This window comes from Monodelphis domestica, chromosome 3 (assembly GCF_027887165.1).
Source record: "Monodelphis domestica isolate mMonDom1 chromosome 3, mMonDom1.pri, whole genome shotgun sequence".
NCBI lineage: Eukaryota > Metazoa > Chordata > Mammalia > Didelphimorphia > Didelphidae > Monodelphis > Monodelphis domestica.
The window spans coordinates 312,246,826-312,266,925 of NC_077229.1; the positions used below are offsets into that span (position 1 = coordinate 312,246,826).

The following is a 20,100-nucleotide window of genomic DNA, read 5'->3' on the forward strand; positions in this document are numbered from 1 at the left end:
AGTCTGCTACCTCCTTCTGATTTCCCCATTTCTATCAGTGACACTTTTCATTTTGCTTCAGAGGTTCATAACTTTGGGATTATCTTTGATTCTTCCCTCTGCTCTTCCTCTCCTATCAATTACCAGGTTATGCTAGTCTAATTGCCATTTCACCTATATGGCATCTCTCAAAATCCACCACCCCCGCCTTTCCATTCCCATTGTCTCTACTCTGGTACCCTTTTGCTGTTGCAATAGTTGATTTTCTTCTTTATTTGTATTATTTCATGGTTGCCAGATAAGTGTTCCTCACAGGCAGATTTTATCCCATTACTTGGAATCTTTGCTTCTTGAATAAAAGTCAAACTCTTTAATTTAGCATTTAAGGTACTCCACAAGCCTGACACTATGTTCCCTTTCCAGCTTTATCTCACAACTCTTCCCTTGAACAAACTCTACACTAAAACTAAAATGACTCATGTACTACCCTACACACACACAGTCTTTGAACTTCCTTTGTTCAAAATGTTCTAGGAAAGTGGACTGCTTCCTATCCCAAATCTTTGCATAGTGAAAATTTGTTGCATTGTTATGATTTTCTTTAATAAGATACAATTATATATATGTATATATATCTTATTTCTTCATTAAATGATGCCTTTTCTAGTGTGGGCAGGGGAAGGAGTTGGGAGATACCTAGGAATTTTAATGTAATAAATCAATTAGCTAATTTGAAGGAAGAAAGGCAGGAAGGAGAAAGGAAAGAAGGAAGAGATGAAGGAAGTAAGGAAGCAAGCAAGCAAGCAAGAAAGAAAGAAAAAAAGAAAGAAAATTTGTTTCCCACCAGAGTAATTAGACTTCCGGTTTCTCTTTGTTTCTAGAAGTTTTATTGAGTGCCTAAAGGACAAAGCACATTATTAAAAGTTTTTTTCTTTCACATGAAATAGTGTTAAAATTAATTGTAACCCATGGTTCATCATACTCTTCATTCTGAAACATCACAACAGTCCTGGAAATCAGACTTCATTAGTACCCTCTACCCTTGCTGTCCCTTCCTCTGTAAGTGGAAGACTTCTCCGAGAACTTCTGTTCAAAGGAGGGTGCCCACAACCAGTCACCTTATTTCCCACTAGACTGCAATCTTCTGGACTTCTGTATCATATCCCTCTGTCATTGGAAGTAGAGCAAATATTTAAATGCTTATTGATATACTGATAGATATCTTACCCCTCCATTAAGAATCAGCTCAAATTTCATCTTTTCTATTGAAAATGTCTTGATTCTGAATCTAATGATTCTTTCCCTCTCTTTTCTTTGGATAGCATTTATATCTTTAACAAGTACCATTAGAATTGTAGTAATTTGTGTAGAACAGCCCCCCACAGGGGATAAACTAAGAGAGTCTAATTCTCTCTTCACAATAAAGAAGACAGAAAATAATAGAGGGAAAACACTAACATTAAGAGGGGTTGGGAAAAGTTTCCTGTAGAATAGGGGATTTTAGATGGCATTTGAAAGAAGTCAAGGAAGCCAAAAAGGCAGAAATGTCGGGCAATCATGGTTGGAATAGCCAAGAGAAAATGCCCAGAGCCAAGAAATTGAGTGTCTTGTTCCAAGAACAGTGAGGAGGCCCATGTCACTGGCTTGAAAAGGATATTTAGGAGGGTGCTAAATTATAAAAGGGCCTTGGATGCCAAAAAGAGGACTTTATATTTGATCCTGGAGGTGACAGATACATTAGAGTTTAGTGAGGGGGAGGGTTAACATGATCAGACCTGTACTGTAGGAAAATCAGTTTGTTGGCTCAATGGAGGATGGATAAGGAGAGTCTTGAGGCAGGCATATTCACCAGCAGACTACTACAATGGTCCAGATCTGAGGTGATGAGGGTGATGTCAATTGGAGAGAAGATTGCAAATTCCAGAGATGCTGAAAAGGTGAAATCAACCAGCCTTGGTAACAGATTGGACATTGGGTGAAGGAGTGATGGTGAGAGATAGTGAAGATTTGAGGATGATAACTAAGTTGTAAGCCTAGGGGAATGGCAGGATGGTGGTGTCCTTGACAGCAATAGGGAATTTTGGAAGGCTTTGGGGGAAAGACTATCGTGGACAGGTTTAGTTTAAGATGCCTACCAGACATTTAGTTTGAGACATTTGAAAGGCTGTTGAAGATCAAAAGTTAGAAGTCAGAAGTCAAAGATGATACAGGAAGTTCTTATAAGATATTAGATTGGGAATTGGAAGGGATCCTTGAGGTAATCTAATATAATTTTCCCATTTTACAAATGAAGAAATTGAGGTTGTATGACATTAAGTGGTTTGCCCAAAATTACACACAAAGCCAAAGCCAGAATTTGAAACTAGGTGCTTTGACTTCAAATCCAGTTTTCTTTCCACTTCACTGAGGTATCACTTCCCAACAATGAAATTCTCTAGACACAAAGAGAAATTATTTATATGAGGAGGAAAAGAAAAATTGCCTAAAAGGATCTATTTGAATTACTTGATAGGAAATCAATCAACTTATGTTTAAAAGACAGGCATACTCTATCAGACTCTTTACTGCCTTGGGGAGAGAGGAGAAGGGAAGATGGAAGAGAATCTCAATCCTAAAATGTCAGAAAACAATTGTCAAAAATTGTACATATAATGTGACAATGCCATCTCCCATGTGCTATGCTTCTCTTAACATGACCTAAGATCACTTTCTTGGGTGCCATGTCACACTGCTAACTCATATTGACCTGAAAGTCTACTGAACTCAGATATTTTACAGATAAAATTCTCTTACTATGTCTCCCCTCATCTTATACTTCTAAAATTTATTTTTTTACTTCAATAAATTGTATCTAATTCGATTCAGTTTTGAGTTCTAGCTTGTCAACATATTTGTGCGTGTTTAGTTATTCATTATAGAGCTCTGTGATCTGCAAATCTGATAAGCATGATAGCTACACATTTATCCATGTTATTGACAAACATATAACAGAATAGAGTTGATTTTTGAAAAAAGAGAAATTTTAGAAATTATATAGAACAGTGAACTTTACTGATTCTTGGCAAAATTCTAGAAGATATTAAACACATGGTTAGTGAACATCTGGAAAAGGAAGCAGTGATCATAAAGTTAGTATGGCTTGATCAAGAAAATGTTTTATCTTAAATATGAAAATATGTATGGCATGATAGAACTTGTATTATCCATTTCTTATTGCTTACTGCCTCAGGGACAAAAGTAAAGGTGGGAGGGAAAGAATTTGGATAGCAAAATGTCAGAAAATGAATGTTAATTTGTTTCTTCTTTAATATTTTGGAACATATAGGTTCTTTTCCTTTTTTCCTGATCACCTTAGGAAATAAACCAGCAGTGGCATTGCTGGGTCAAAAGGTATACAATAGTTATAGCAGCTCTCTTTGTAGTGACATAGAACTGGAAACTGAAGGGATGTCCATCAGTTGGGGAATGGCTAAACAAGTTGTGGTATATTATTGTGATGGAATACTACTGAGCAGTAAGAAAAGACAGAGGTTCATTGTGGAAAAACATGGAAAGACCTACATGAAATTATAAAGCCGGAAATGAGTAGAACCAAGAAAAGATTGTATACAACAATAGAAATAGTTTGAAGAATGACTTGTATGTGTCCACTTCCAGAGAAAGAACTGATAAATAGACCCAAGTAAGATATATTTTCATATGTACACATATCTTTTTGTTAACAATGCCTTCTCTAATGGAGGAAAGGGAGGGAGGGAGTTAATTAACTGGAAGTTTTAATGAAACAAACTAACAAACAAATTTAAAAAAATTGTTATTGTGGGATATTGGAAAAACTATAAAATAAAGTCTTTGGGGGAAAAAAGAAAAGCTCCTAACAGCCTGACCTTAATTTACTTTTCTCTACAAACTTATTACACTGGAAGATGAAGAGAATTCAAGACCCAAAAGCAAACAAACATAATAGAATACTTTCTGACAAATCCAAGGACATCAAGTATGTACTGGGTAAAGATTCCTTTTTCAACAACTCCTGGGGAAGAGGGGAAAAAAGTATGGTAGTAATTAGCTTTAGATCAACACTTCATATTTCCAACAATAAACTCCAAATACATATATGATCTAAATATAAAAACTCACATTTTAAAAATTAGAGCAGACTCCATATATTCCAAAATGTTTATAGCAACACTTTTTGTACTAGCTAAGAATAGGAAACAAAATAGTTGCCCATCGATTGGGAAATGGCTAAACAAATTGTGGTACATGAATGTAATGGAAAATTACTGTTTTGTAACAAATGATGAGTGTGATTAATATAGAAAAAGTTAGAGGGGCAGCTGGGTGGCTCAGTGGATTGAGAGTCAGGCCTAGAGGCAGGAGGTCTTAGGTTCAAATGTGGCCTCAGACACGTCCCAGCTGTGTGACCCTGGGCAAGTCACTTAACCCCCATTGCCTAGCCCTTACCACTCTTCTGCTTGAAACCAATACACAGTATTGACTCTAAGAAGGAAGGTAAGGGTTTAAAAGATATATATATATATATATATATATGTATATATATATATATATATATATAAATGCTTAGAAAGATCTATAAAAACTGATATACAGTGGAGTAATCAGAGCCAAGAGAACAATATATCCTGTAACTACAACAATGTAAAGGGGAAGGGGGAGAAGATCCTTCTCCAAAACAAAAATAAATGTAACAAAATTATAAAAATCAAATAGGATTCAGAATGAAGAGATATGAGAAGACCTCCACCAATTCGCCTCTTAGTGGAGGTAGGAAGTCTCTAGATGTTATTTTTTTGGACTTTTTCAAAGTTGCCTCTTTCCTCCTCTTCAAAACATACTCTTTGTCATATGGAATGAGACTCTCTGAGTGGGGGGAAGAGAGAGGGGGAAAGAGAGATACATTGAGGAGAGCCCTAACACAGCTATGGTTAGGGAAAAAAAAAGATTGTTTTTATTTCCAATTTAAAAAATATTTTGTTTTTATCAGCCAAAATTCACCTTTCTCAAGCTCCCACAGGAATCCTTCCCCCAATTGAAAACACAAGAAAAACAAAACCCACTGCAAACTGTAGTCAATTGGAACAAATTTCCATATTGGCCATAGCTCTCCCTTCTCCCAAATTTGTCTTATTCTGCATTCAATATCCTCTCTCTCAGGAGGTAGGTAGCATGCTTCATCATTAATCTTCTTATTCTCCTCATTGTTTTAATGGTCATTTGTATTTCCTTTGAGACATCTTCCATTTTTTTCCACTTTTTTCATCCTTTTTACTTACTTTAATATCTCCTGTTGCTTTATAGAATCATTGGCTTTTCTTCCATCAATTCTCATTTTCAGAGTGTTAGTTGCTTGGGGCAAGGTTTTGTACCAACTCTTGGGCCAAATTGTTCATTCTCTTTTCAATTCTTTAATCCATACCTCTCATTTCTTTCCCATTTTTTTCCTCAGGCATTTTATTTATTAAAAATATTTTTAAACTCTGCATACTTTCCAGGAATTCTAGTTAAGTTTCTGCCTAATCTGTGTTTTTCTCTTAGGCTCTGTTTGGAGAGGTTTTTGGAATCATTCTTTTCACCTGAGTTCGTCTTGAGCTTCCTTGCCTCCAAAATAGCTCATTATGTTCTCTTTTTGTTTTCCCATTCTTCCAGCCTACGTCCTGACTTTGGACTTGATGGTATGGCTGTCACACAAGGTGTATGTGTATATGTGTATGTGTAGATATAGTATATACATAACAAAACAGATATGTTGTATTGCATTGTACAGACATCTTGGATTTGTAGTTCAAACATTTCCCAGTCATGTCCAACTATTTGTGATCCATTTTGGGGTTTTCTTGGCAAAGACATTGAAGTAGTTTGCCATTTCCTTCTCTAGTTCATTTTATTGATGAGGAACTGAAGCAAACAGGGTTAAATGACTTGCCCAGGGTCATAAAACTAGTTAAGTGTGTGAGGTAAGATTTAAACTCATGAAGATGAGTGTTGATTCCAAGTCCGGTGCTCTGTCACCTAGCTGCTCTATATACTTGGACATACATATCTAAATATGTACCACATATATATCTTTATGTGCATGTGCATATATATTTATATACACAGATATAAACACCCATGCACATGCATGCATAAAAACATAGTGATTCCCTTTACCTCTTGGATATTCAGACACAGCTCTGAACTATGGGGGGTTTGGTCCAGACCATTACAATAAAGTGAATATCACAGTAAAGCAAGTTACTTGAAATTTTGGTCTCCCAGTACATATAAAAGGTCTATTTATACCATATTGTAGTCTGTTATGTGTACAGTAGTATTATATTTTAAAAATACAAACTTTAATTTAAAAATACTTTTTGCTAAAAAATGATGACTATCATGTGAACCTTTAGCAAATTTTAATGTTTTTGTTGGTGAAGGGTCTTGCCTTAATATCTGATTAGGGTGGTGGTCACTGAAGCTTGAAGTGGTTGTTGTGATTTCTTAAAATAAAAAAGCAGTGAAATTTGTCACATCTATTGACTCTTGTTCACTTACACACTTAGAAGTCTTTGTAGGGTTATTAATTGGCCTAATTTCAATATTGTTGTCTTTCAGGAAATAGGGAGGCCCAAGAAGAGGGAGATAGATGGGGCCAGGGTCAGTGGAGCAGTCAGAACACATACGACATTTATTGATTAAGTTCTCTGTTGTATATGGACATAGTTTGTGCTCTATAGAACAATTACAATATTAACATGAATGATCTCTGGTAACAGATATAATAATGATGAAAAAATCTGATATTGTGAGAATTACTGAAATGTAACAATTTGAGCATGTGCTATTGGAAAAATGGCACCAATAGTCTTACTCAATGCAGAATTGCCACAGAACCTTCAAGACACAATAAAGCAAAGTAGAATAAAATGAGGTATGCCTATCAGTATCTAAATAAATAACTCATATCCCAATATGTGTGGGCATATAGATATACAAGCACATGTACACACATGTCAGTTCCCTTTATAGCTTAGAAAGAAATGTCTGAATATATCACATATATGAGCATGTGTGCATCTATACATATATACATATATTTATGTACATATGTACATAATTACTTGTACATGCATCTCAGGTCCCTTTATATCTTAGATAAAAATATCTTACTATATCACAAACATTAGTGTATATGCATTTGGGTATGTGTCTATATATATGCATGTACATGTCAGCTTAATTTATACCTTGGATATAACTATCTAAATATATCACACATATGAGTGTATGTATATATATATATATATATATATATGCGCGCATACACATAAGATACACATATTATTGCCATTCAGTTGTTTCAGTCCAGTCCCACTTTTTATGATCCCACTAGGGTTTTTATTAGCAAAGGTATTGGAACTGTTTGACATCTCCTTCTCTAGCTCATTTTAAAGAGCAAAACAAGGTTAAGTGACATGCCCAGGGTCACATAACTAATAAAGTGTCTGAGGCTAGATGTGAACTCAGTAATTTCTCACTCCAGACTTGGTGCTTTATCCACTCTAGGGGCTTAATAAAAACATTTTACCCTTCTATTTCCACTTGCTATCACTTATTCTTCCATCAGTGTAAAGAGTGCTATATCTTGTCTTAGAGGATTAAGCCCTGGCTCTACCATTCACTCCCCTTGAAACCTAGAATGAGTTATTTCATCTCTCAAAACTTCAGTTTCTCCATCTGTCAAATAATGGATAAAACTATATAACCTCTAAGGATTATTCTAGCACTAGATATATTTTCCTTCCTCCTGTATCTTATTGAATCATCTTCCTAAGGTCATGACTTTTATAGAGTATTTACTCAAAGCATAAAAGAAATCTAATTATGTTCAAATAAAAGCATCCACTAAGAATCTCAGGCTATGACCCTCATCTAGTCCTCCTCTAATTAATCCCCCAAGCAGAAGAGAAGGGCAACAATCCAGAAATTCGCTTTTTGGGTTCTTTTAGACAGGAGGCAAACAAAAGGGACTTCATTCATGAACTAGGCATCTTCTTAGAGTGGGCTGATGAATGCTGTAAGTCCAGGATGCTTCAGTGTCTCTCAAGCACTAGTGTGAGCAGGAAGCAGCCTTATCTCCTCACCTTCAGGGATCATCTTCTTCAGCTGAATTTGGCCCATACCAACCGTTATTTTTAGTGCTGAAATAGGGTCTGCTGGGTTTCTCAAAATGAAGATAGCATTGCCAAACTATTAGAGCCCTCTCCAGACTATGTGAGCAACCTGGCTTGCATTTCACAGTCATTATTTGCTCCCATTTCCTCTCCATGCATTTCTTGAGTTCTACCTTAAAAAAAGACCCCTACCAAAAACAAGAACTAAAACTCCCTTCCCTATAACTGTTGACAGTACCATCATCCTCCCAGAGATAACAAAGTTCACAACCTAGGTGTCAGTCTTGTCAATGCTACTGCCCAATTTCAGGCTCTTATTTCCTCCCACCTGATCTATTGCAATAGTCAGTTGGTCTGCCAAGGCTCAGCCCTTGGGTGGAAGTGCCAAAAATGAGTGGCTTGACATCCCAAGGGACAAGTCTCTATTCTCACTTCACTCAGATGTCAAGAAGTGATCTTCCTAAAGTGTAGGTCTAATTATAATGGCCTTCCTACTCAAAAAACTCCAGTGGCTCCATATCAAGAACAAATATAAAATTCTCCATTTATTATCTTCCTTCTGTAGATTATTTTCAATTTATCCTGCATTCAGTTTTGTTTGTATATAGTTATCTTCATGTTGTCTCTCCCATTAGATGTAGCTCCTTAAAAGCAGAGGCTGTATTTTTTTTTGTAGTATCCCCAATACTTAGCACAATATCTGGCACAAAGTAAGTGCTTAATGTTTGACTGACTGAGAATGATGGCTGGGGGTGGGGTAGGAGTTTTAATATATAGATTCAAAGGAATGAGAAATAGAGACATCAGGAAATCAACTGGCATAATTTTTCCAGAAGCAATGATAGTAATGATTTTATTACTGTGTCTAGAGCAAACTGTACAAGGGAGGAAGGGAGGTATACGTGGTTTTAGGGAAATTGTTCTTTGTGGAAAACTGGAAGGGATGTGAAACAAGATTTGGTCTGAAGCCAGATAGATAAATTTGCATTCATGTGGTCATCAATTAAGATGGCTCAGCCATAGGTGAAAAGGCTAAAGATGAGCTGATTTATTTTCCCAAGGGCTGAGGTCATAGATTCTGGAAATTTGGTTCCTGGTGTTGGTTTAAGACCAGATTAGTAAAACAGATGGTAAAATGGCCTGGAGATAGAGCTGTATGGCTATGTATAGAGAGATAGCTGATCTGGGGTCAAATAGAAATAATGCACTAGATAAATTCAATAACCTATAAAGTCTATTCGACTTCTAAATTTATGATTCTATACCATGATGCATCAAAATAATTTCAACTATTATCAAAGAAAAATAAAATGTACTCCTAATTGATAAATGGGCAAAAGATATGACAGACAGTTTTTGGATAAAGAAGTCAAAGCCATGCATAGATATATGAAAAATGCTCTAAATGACTACTGAATAGAGAAATGCAAAACAAAACAATTCCAAGATATCACTACAATTGACAAAAGTGAAAAATGACAAATGTGGAAAAATGGGGACATAATACACAGTTGGTAGAGTTGTGAACTGATCCAATTATTTTGGAGAGCAATTTGGAATTAAGATCTCTATTTCCAAAAGAGATCAGGGAAAAAAGAAGAGAGCCTACATATTTCAAAATATAGCAGCTCTCTTTGTGGTGGCAAAGGACTAGAAATTAAGAGGATGCCTATCAACTAGGGAAGGGCTAATTGTAGTATATGATTATGGTGGAATATTATTGTGTGAATCAATGAGCAGGCTAATTAAAAAAATACTTGGAAAGAATGACATGAGATAAGGAACAGTGAAATGGGTAGAACCAAGGTGACATTATACACAACTACATATATATTGTTTGAAGAATAAATTGTGAATGTTACCTCCAGAGGATGAAATGAAAAATGAAAACATAAATTTATATATGCATCCTGGATGATGCCCTCTATAATGCCAGGTGGAAGGGAGGGTCTAAGACACTTGCAAATAAGTTCTATTAATAAAAAAAAAGAAAATGTGTACTAATCAATTAACAAGTATTTATTAAGCATCTATCATCTGTCAGACTTGGTATTTGGGATAAAGAACAACAAAAATAAAACAAATGCTGCCATTAGGTTGAGTTAGTATTTGATCACAGTATTCCATTTAACAAGAATTTCTCTTGTTCCCAGATTATGCAAGTTAAATGAGTTAATACATTATACTGATGTAAAATCCTGAGAAATGGAGGGAAACACTGAAGTCTTTCATGTCATCATATGTCCTTCAGCTTCTGCTGGACCATCTTACAATGAGAGAGCCTTCTTTAAAAAGGTATGCATTCCCTTAGTCAACCACAAATGTAAAAAAAAAAATACATTTCTTATTCTTATGGCAGAGATAGAAATAAAATGGGTTGCCAATCCTTGTCTGGAGATGTAAGGTATAGCCAAGCTGGATTAACATTAGCAAATATTTTGATTTTCCCCTCAAGGTTTCAAGAGAGAGAGGTGTCAAAATGAAAAGAATGGAGGAGGAAAGGTGAAAGAGTTCATATCAAATGAGTTTAATCTTCTCAATTGTCTCTATCCTTTTCTTGAAATAGAATACTTGATCTAAGTTGCAATCTCCAATTATAACATTTTTTCCAAAGGAAAATACAGTCAAAGCAGCTGCAAGTTGACCCACTTTATAAAATAATGTCTGCTCATTTTCCAAAATGAAAAGTGGAAACTGGGCAAAATAGTGATCAACAGCATAAAATCTAGTGCAGAATTAGAAAGAAAACCATAGAATAACTCCACCATGCTGCCTTAAAAACAACAACAAAAACCCCCTATTTAGTGCATAGTCCATGCGATTGCTAATATTTTCCTTCTGCAAATGGGAAAGTTTAGTCTGTTATGTTTTCTACTAATCTTGTATGTTTTCCAACAATTGATGGATACAAAGTTCTAGTTCAAGCAAATAAATTATTAACCTCTACTGAGCAACTTTCAAATACTTCGTTGAACAGGCACAAATGGAGAAAAATATTGGCATTGCATGAATGTCCTTTGTTGTGAAGCCTCTTTGCTATGATGAAAAATGAGTAAGCAATCATTTAAAATGCCATTTTGTTTTAGTTATTTATCTTCTGTACATTAGGATATTCCCACACTCTACTGTGTAATCACTCAAATATAACCAATGGGATAGCTGGGTGGATTGAGATCCACGCCCAGAGATGGGAGGTCCTGGGTTCAAATCTGACCTCAGATATTTCCTAGCTATGTTAACCTGGGCAAGTCATTTAACTCCCATTGCCTAGCCCTTACCACTCTTCTGCCAATATATAGTATTGATTCTAAGATGGAAGGTAAGGGTTTAAAAAATATATAACCAAAGCTCTAATTTATTTAAACAGAAGGTTTATAGTTAAGGAAGAATATAGAAATATAAGGGCAAATTAGGAAAGCAAAATATGTAATATTTGTGAAGGCTGTAGGGAAAAATCTCAAAACAACAATCAGCGGATTGAAAATTAGATTCTGTTGGAAAATGTTAAAAGAAAATAGAAGGGCAGGTAGGTGGTTCAATGGATAGAGAGCCAGGTTTGGAGACAGATCCTGAGTTCAAATGTGCTCTCAGACACTTCCTAGCTATGTGACTTTGGGCGAGTCAGTTTACTCCAACTGCCTGGCCCTTCTCTTCTGCCTTGGAACTGATACTTAGTATTTACTCTAAGGCAGAAAGTAAAAGTTTAAGAAAGAAAGTAAAGCTATTTATATTGGAAAAATGCAGGGCAGGAGTATTACTGAATTCTCAAGCTTGGGAGGAGTTGTGGCCAGCAGCTACTTCCCATGTATCCTGGGATTTATTTCAAATTAGAGTAAAGAACAATTAATTATAGTAACACTTTTCTCAACTCAACAGAACTCCTGATTAAGGGAATGGTGATTAACTCAGATTTTGACTGCATTACTTAACAAATCTTCAAGTGATCAACATGTTCTGATTACTTCCTAAGGCTAGGAAGAGAGAAGAAAAAAAATTGCTTTCAAACTTTCACCCTTTCCCTTTTCCTCTCCTTAACAAAAAAGCAAAGAGAGCTATTCACAGGCCTTGATTCATTTCCAGTGATTTACAACATAATACTTGCTTCAAATTAACCAACGGAGTCCTGGAAGATATGGTAAGATAGCAAGTGTATTTTCAAATCATTTTTTAGCTATATCTTTGGATTAATGGAATAAATCATACAGAGATATAACATGGAGATTAGGTCATCACATTTCTTTTGAATTACTTTTATAGCAATCTCAGCACTTCTCTGCTCTTTTATCTCAGAGGAAGGGCTGTCCATACTCCTAGTTTATCTCTTTTGATTGCTGTAACACTGAAAAAGGTCATGCAAATAGGCCCATTTTTATTGGAAAACTGAAGCCCACAGAGGCTGTGACTTGATTAGTCATATGAACAGGTAGGAGGATTCAGGAAATCTTCATTCTTTCCAGTTTAGCATGTTACCGACAACTAATATTATTCCCTGTTTAATTCCTGTGACGGTGAAGCTTGATCAAGCATGTTCTTAGCACTTTGTGGGCAAGAGAATGACTTTGACCAGGATCCTGTTTTGTAAATGGTTTGTAAATGGTAAAATTTGTAAATGGATCCTGTTTTGTATGGGACTAACACAGGATGATTCCAGCTATCTATAAAGAGAAGAGGCAGAGAGCTGGTGGGAGGATTAAATATCTTGCTAAGAGAACTGGAGTTCATTTAATTTACCACCTCTAAATCTATTCCTTACCCTATAGTTGCATGAAAACAATGGACAGTCTTACTTGTTGCTAGGAAAGTCTTTATTCAGTTACCATTTCTTCTCCTATCGCTTTTTCTGGATGACTATGTGGAAAAGTAGATTAATGAGCCAGTAATGTCTTTTAAATGTATTCTGGGAACAGCTGAGTGGTGCTGTGAATAGAGAGCCAGGCTAGAGATAGGAGATCCTGGGTTCAAAAGTGACCTCAGATACTTCTAAATCTGTGACCCTGGGCAAGTCACTTAACTCCAATTGCCTATCCCTTACCGCTTTTCTACCTTGGAACTGGTATTTAGTATCCATTCTAAAACAGAAGGTAAGGGGAAAGAAAATTGAATGGAAATTGTTTTGGTTTTCAAAGTTTTCAAAGTATAAAGATAAATGTGTAATATAGCATACTCCCCATGCCCTTTCAGAACACAGTTTAAAAAAATCCTTACCTTCTATCTTAGAAATCAATACTTTAGGGGCAGCTGGGTGGCTCTGAGGATAGAGAGCTAGGTCTGGAGATGGGAGGTCCTAGATTCAAATCTAGCCTCAGACACTTCCCAGCTGTGTGACCCTGGGCAAGACACTTGACCCCCACTGCCTAGCCCATACCACTCTTCTGCCTCCAAGACGGAAGGTAAGGGTTTAAAAAAAAAGGAAGAAAGAAATCAATACTCTGCATTGGTTCCAAGGCGGAAAAACAGGAGGGAGTAGAAAAATGGGGTTAAATTTAAAAAAGTTAAAGAGCTAGGAAGTATCTGAGGTCACATTTGAACCCAAGTCTCCTAGAGTCCAAGCCTAGCTCTTTACTGTCCTACCTGGCTGCCCCAAGACCTATTTTGTATTTATCTTTACTCAACCCAGCTTTAAGCTGCTATCATCCTATTAAAACTGCTCTCTTGAAAGTCACTGATGAGCAGCTACTCATCAAATATAATGTCCTTATCACCACCCACCTACCCCTCATCCTCTGTAACACTTATCATCAACAAATCGGAGGCAGATGTTGGTCCTATGGACAATGTGGGGCTGGAGTCTGGAAGATCCGAGTTCAAATTCCTCTTCAGATATTTATTAGCTATGTACATTCCTGGGAAAGTCACTTAACATCTGCTGCCTCAGTTTCCTAAGCTGTAAGATGGATATTAAAATAAAGCATCCACTTTACAAAGTTGATTTGAGGATAATATGACATATTTGAAAAAAGTACTTCACATAGTGCCTGGTCCATAGTAGGTGCTATATAAATGTTTATTCCCTTCCCTTGACAACTGCTTTTTCCACCTATACTCTTTTTCTCCCATGGCTTTAAAGACACTGCATTCTCCTGATTCTTCTTTCTAAACTACCTTTTCTCTGTCTCCTTTGTTAGCATCTCCTCCATTTCCCTACACAGTATACTGCCTGTTCCCAAACTTCTGCTCTCTTTTTCTTCACTTTTCAGACTCTTCTATGACAATCTGATTAAGTCCTTTGGTCTGATTTATCAACAAATGAGGAATTCTCTAGATCATACATTTTATTCATTCATACATACACACATCTATATAAACAAATGTTGATCCTTTCTAGAAGTATAGACTCACAGTCACATCTACAACTACTCTTAGGATAGATAACTCAACCTGGATGTCTGACAGTTACCTCAAATTTAACATGTTCAAATTCCAGTCTTATTAGTATTTCCCAGAAATCTGCTCTTTCTCTTGACTTCACTATTTCTTTTTTTTTTCCCCTTTAGAATATTTTCCCAGAGCTATATGATTCATGATCCCCATTCCCTCAGCTCTTTCCTTCCCACTCCTGAATTTAACAAGGAGTTCCACTGGGTTATATACATATCATTGTTCAAAGCCTATTTCCTTATTATTCATATCTGCCATCAAAACCCTAATCATATCCCTATCACAGTACATGATCGAGCACATAGTTTTCTTTTTTAAAATTTATTTATTTAATTGACTAATTTAGAATATCTTTCTTTCTTCCTTTCTTCTTCCCTTTCTTTTTCTTTCCTTCCTTCCTTCCTTCTTTCTTTTAGTAGAATCTGCTCATTTTATTTTATTTTTTCCAAGTTTCAGAAAATTTTATTTAATTAATTTAGAATATTTTCCCATGGTTACATGATTTATGTTCTTTCCCTTCCCCTCATCCCTCCCCTGCTCCCATAGCCATTGAGCAATTCCACTGGATTTTACAGGTATCATCAATCACATATTTTTCTAATACATTTGTTTCCACAGTTCTTTCTCTGGATGAGGAGAGCATTCTTTCTCCTAAGTTCCTCTGACTTCTCTATTTCTTTCAGTGGTACCACTTACCACTTACTCAATTAAAGCATCATTTATTAGATTCCAATGCTGCATATAAGGTGGTAGGAGCTAGACATTACATGTACCAAGATTAAATAGTCCCCGACCTCAAAATGTTTACATTCATCCCTGGGGGTGGGAGTGGGGTGGAGTATAATATTACACAAAAAGTAAATATAAGATATTTTGAGAGGAGAGAGAGTTCTAACAACTATGGCAGGAGTCTTAACCAACAGTGCATGAACTTAAAAAAATATTAATAACTGGGGGAAGGTAAGTGGCTCCATAGATAAAGAGCTAGGCCTGGAAATGGGAGATCCTCAGTTTAAATCTGGCCTCAGACACTTCCTAGCTGGGTGACCTGGGCAAGTCACTTAGCCCCAATTGCTTAGCATTGATTCTAAGATGAAAGATAATAAAAAATAAAAATAAAAAGTCAATATAATTGGTTTCCTTTGTAATCCCATGGATTTTACTTAGTTCATTAAAAAATATTATTCTGAGAAGGGATTCATAAATTTCACAAGACTATCAAAGTGGGCCATGACATATACAAAAAGGTGAAGAACCCTGGCCTTGGGGGATAAGGTCTGTAAAATTATTGCAGAACTCTTGGGGAGAGTCTCCATGGACAAGAGTTTCCATCCAAGCCTGGCCATTTTACAAGCAGACATATACTGGGAATAATTTAGAGAGTAACAAGCTGAGGTGAAATGCAAAATATCTATTTAGTAGTGTGGAAAGGAAACTAGAAATAAGTTCTGAACTTTCTGCCTCTGTGTTGGAACAAGCAACAGTGGGAATATCCATAGAGAAGAAATTGTCAAGATTGACAGTTTGTGGGGGAAGAGGCAACTGGGAGTGGCAGTTTGGTCTTGTGACTAGCACTTCCTTCCTGCCAGTAGTACTTCCTTCCTGGTGTTGGAGGTGGGAGGAGCTTATTCAGCCCAGTCTGGAGTGATGTGCCTCTACTTGGTTCAGTCCAAAGATTCAGGCCCAACCAGCTCTGAAAGTTAGAACTTTCCTTGGTTGCTTTCATTCTACTGCTAAGATTCTGAAATTGACAAAACTAGCACAGAGGATGGGAGTGGGAGAAACCCTCCACCAGCCTGTGAGGCCTGGCCTTAGCTCTGAAGCGGAGCAAAAACTCCAACCTTATTTAGGGACCTTCCTCGCCCCTCTTTCCTGATACCTTTCCAAGCCAAACTGGTTATTAAACTTTATCTTATTTGAATGTGCAGTCAGATGAGTGGATTATCTTTTCTGGGGCATAGAAGGAGCTGAAGTTCAGTTCAGTCATTCAATGACATACAGTCCTTATTGGACCCCTGCTGCTTCCTCTTGGCAGGGGGCATCTCTCTCCTTTGCCTCACTGAGCAATATTCCCTCTCTCCCTCAACTCCTCTATACCCTGCTACAAACCTTCATTATCCCCTGTTTTTCCAATCCCCAAAATCTTTCCCAATAAATATTACAGTAGTCTTGTAAATTGTTTTGTTTGTTCTGATATGGTTTAAAAATCAGCCTCCAGGAAGACTAATAAATTATGCCAAGTTACTGAAACCTGTTTTAAATCATTTTGTTATGGCATGTTATAACTCATTTATGTGTAGCATTCTGTAGAAGTCAATTACCTGCCTCATACACTTCATAATTTGCCCCTTTCTTCCCTTTCTTTTTATGAGGAAATCCTAGACATAGTCATTACCTAAGCTATGTTGGTCTTTGGAATGCTAGTGGGGATGAGAGGGTATCTAATGGACCAAACTCATTTCTTTTTCCTTGTCTGGAAAAGAAATGGACTTAAATAATTCCTTAGGTACTATCAGTCCTAGGAACTCCGATAATCTTTATAAGAGATTTAGAACCATAGGATTTAGGACCTGGAAGAGATCTCCAATATCATCTTTAACATTTATCTTCCATTTTATAGATAAGAAAATGTAGGCTCAGAGAGATCAAAGTTGCATGAGGTTGCACAGCTATTTTTTAAAAAGTGGAGCTGGCACTAGAATCCAGATCTTTTTAAGTCTAGAGCTTTTTATGCAATCTGTAGGCTTTTTCACTCATAAACTCTGAAATTAATCACTTCCTAACAAGCCATTTTTTCAGTCAATCTAAAAATCCCCTCTCTTTTTCTTTGTATGCTTTTGACATCCCCTAGAAACCAGTGCCTTGTAAGACACAGAGGGAATCTGACTCATTAGAAACCATATTTTGGGGGCAGCTAATGGTATCCTGTTACAGTGGATAGAGTGCCAGGCCTGGAGTTAGGAGAACCTGGGTTCAAAGCTGGCTTCAGACACTTCCTAGCTGTGTGAACTTGGGTAAGTCACTTAACCCCATTTGTCTAGCCCTTGCTATTTTGTCTCAAAGTTGTTACTAAGACAAAGTAAGGGTTTAAAAGACAAACCACATTTTAATATTATCTAATCCAGCTGCCCTGCCTGTGGTTTTAAACTCAAATAAAAATATATCTCCAGGGGCCACATATAGGTTTATAAAACTACAAATTAGCATTACCTATATTATACTATATTTACATTTATTTGTTCAATATTTCTCAATTACATTTGAACCTAGGAGCACCAGGGAATTTTGGCTACCTGTAGGTTGACACCTCTCTTCCATAATTAACCTTCCTTTAGTACTACAAATCCCTCTGATGATAGACCAAGACAAACTGGAGGAGTGAAAATGAAATAAGAAGAGGCAAAAAAGTTAAAAGTCAAGTTAAGCTATATGAAAAACAACAGTTATAGTTTAACATATATATGGGGATGGAAAGTATCCCTCTAGAAGGAATTAAAAGTATCTGTCCTATGCAAATATACTCTACCTTCTTGCAAATGTATTTGCAATTATAATTTTTTTCTCTTTTCCATAATTGAGTATAAACTTTTAAAAATTTTTGTGAAGAATATACTGGAGAAAAAAATAGCAAATAACTTCCCTTTCAGATCTGAGAAATGATAATTCCCATTAAAATAACACTCAGCTCATAAGAAATGATAAGCAAGGCAAGATGATTTAAGAAAAAGTTGGAAAGATCTGCAGGAACTGATGCAGAATGAAATAAAGGGAATTGGAAGAACATTGTATACAATAATAGCAATATTGGACAATGATTATCTGTGAAAACTTGGCTACTCTCAGCAATGCAATGATCTGGGACAATCCTGAAAGACTTATCCCAGGAATGCTATCCACCTCCAGAGAAAGAACTGTTGGAATTGTCCTTCACATCAGTGTTTTCATGGTTTTCTTCTGGGGTTTTGGTTCAATATGAATGTGCTCTTACAACAATGGCCAATGTGGAAGTCTTTTACATGACAATAAAAATTGAAAGAAAGAAAGAAAAAAAAGAAAAAGGAAGGAAGGAAGGAAGGAAGGAAGGAAGGAAGGAAGGAAGGAAGGAAGGAAGGAAGGAAGGAAGGAAGGAAGGAAGGAAGGAAGGGGGAAAGAAAGGAACAAAGGAGGAAAGGAAGGAAGGAAGAAGAAAGAAAGCAAAAACAGCCCCATCATTTCCAGTCTGATATAATATTCCTTCCTATACCACCTACCTATAATGCTTTTAATCCTCCAGCTCTTGACTCCACTTTTTATAGTTATCCATTCACAAAAGATGAGAGTATGGTACAAATAAAATTATGATTTCTGAAATCCTACTCTCCCCAAACTTTTTGATTTGGGATTCAGTGCTTTGCCTCCTACTCAGAATAAAACTCAAGCACTCAATCTCCTGGAATATGGGGAAAGTTTCTCCAAACTTCTTCATAGACACGCCTCTTTCTAAGAAGCCTGAGCCTAGGTGTACTGCTTTCAAGAGCCAATATCATTGCTCTGGGACAAAAAATTTCATTTCTCATGTTAGGCATTATCTGGAACCACGGGGAAATGTGAGTCATATCTCTTGAATGTTCTTAACTTGGCATTCATGGAGGTACCATATGTGAATTTCAGAGGATATTTGAGCAAGGGGAAAACAATTTGTCTTTGTGTTCAATAATTTCTAGTTGAAATTCAGCATTTCCTTTAATTACCTAAAAACATTATTCTGAGAAGGGGCCCATAGGTTTCATCAGATTGCCAAAGCGGTCCATGACACAAAACGGGTTAAGCGCCCTTTTAAAATTCCACCCGGGACAGCTAGAAAGACAAGCGGTCCTGATTTCTTCCCCAGACCTGGGAAGTACTTATTCCCCCACAAATGTCCTGCGAGACCTTTCCTCTTCTCCTAAGATTACACTCCGACCTCACCCCAGATTCTACTTTCTCACTGGGCCAAGGTATGCCATGGATGCAGTTCTTGCCTGCAGGGCAGTGAGCATCTGGTTCCCGGGGCCCTGGACCTCTCCTCCAGCCCCATCCCGGCTGTCTAGCTGTCTCGAGTCTTACCTTCCAGGCCAAGTCCAGGTCGAAATCTCTGGCGCGCAGAAACCTAAGCAGGAACGCATCAGTGAGGGGCAGCGGCCAGTTCTGGCTTTGCTCTGCTTCCGCTCTCTTCCGGAGCTCGCGGATGCCAGGTTGCAGCAGCGGAGAGAGGTCTGGGAGTTCGTTCAGAAGTTTCCCGCCGAGCTCCTCCTGGGGCCGCTCCAGAGCCATGCTGCTGCTGCTGCTGCTGCCGCGGCTACCGCTCGGGATCCTGGGTCAGAGCTGCAGCACGCAGAGCTGAGACTGCCCAACCACCCAGAGCCACGGCTGCAAATTTAGGGTCGAGAAGGGCAGCGGGTGCCGCTGCCTTTGCAACCAACCCATCACCTGCTCCTCCTTCAGTAGCTACTACCAATCCGGACAACCCAGTCTCAGAGGTCCTGGCATTGCCCTTGCATAACCGGGTCTCTTGGATGGAGCTTAGTTTCTCTTTACTCTCTCCGTG

The 20,100-nt window shown here is 37.3% G+C and overlaps 1 protein-coding gene across 1 annotated transcript in view; it reads right to left on the reverse strand.

The window, feature by feature from the left end:
- TTPA (alpha tocopherol transfer protein) overlaps positions 1-19,826 on the reverse strand; it is a 50,819-nt gene extending 30,993 nt beyond the window's left edge. Inside the window, exon 1 of the mRNA XM_001379280.4 lies at positions 19,620-19,826. Coding sequence (XP_001379317.1) covers positions 19,620-19,826 — 207 coding nt within the window. The remainder of the gene's footprint in view (positions 1-19,619) is intronic.
- Between the last annotated feature and the right edge of the window lie 274 nt (positions 19,827-20,100).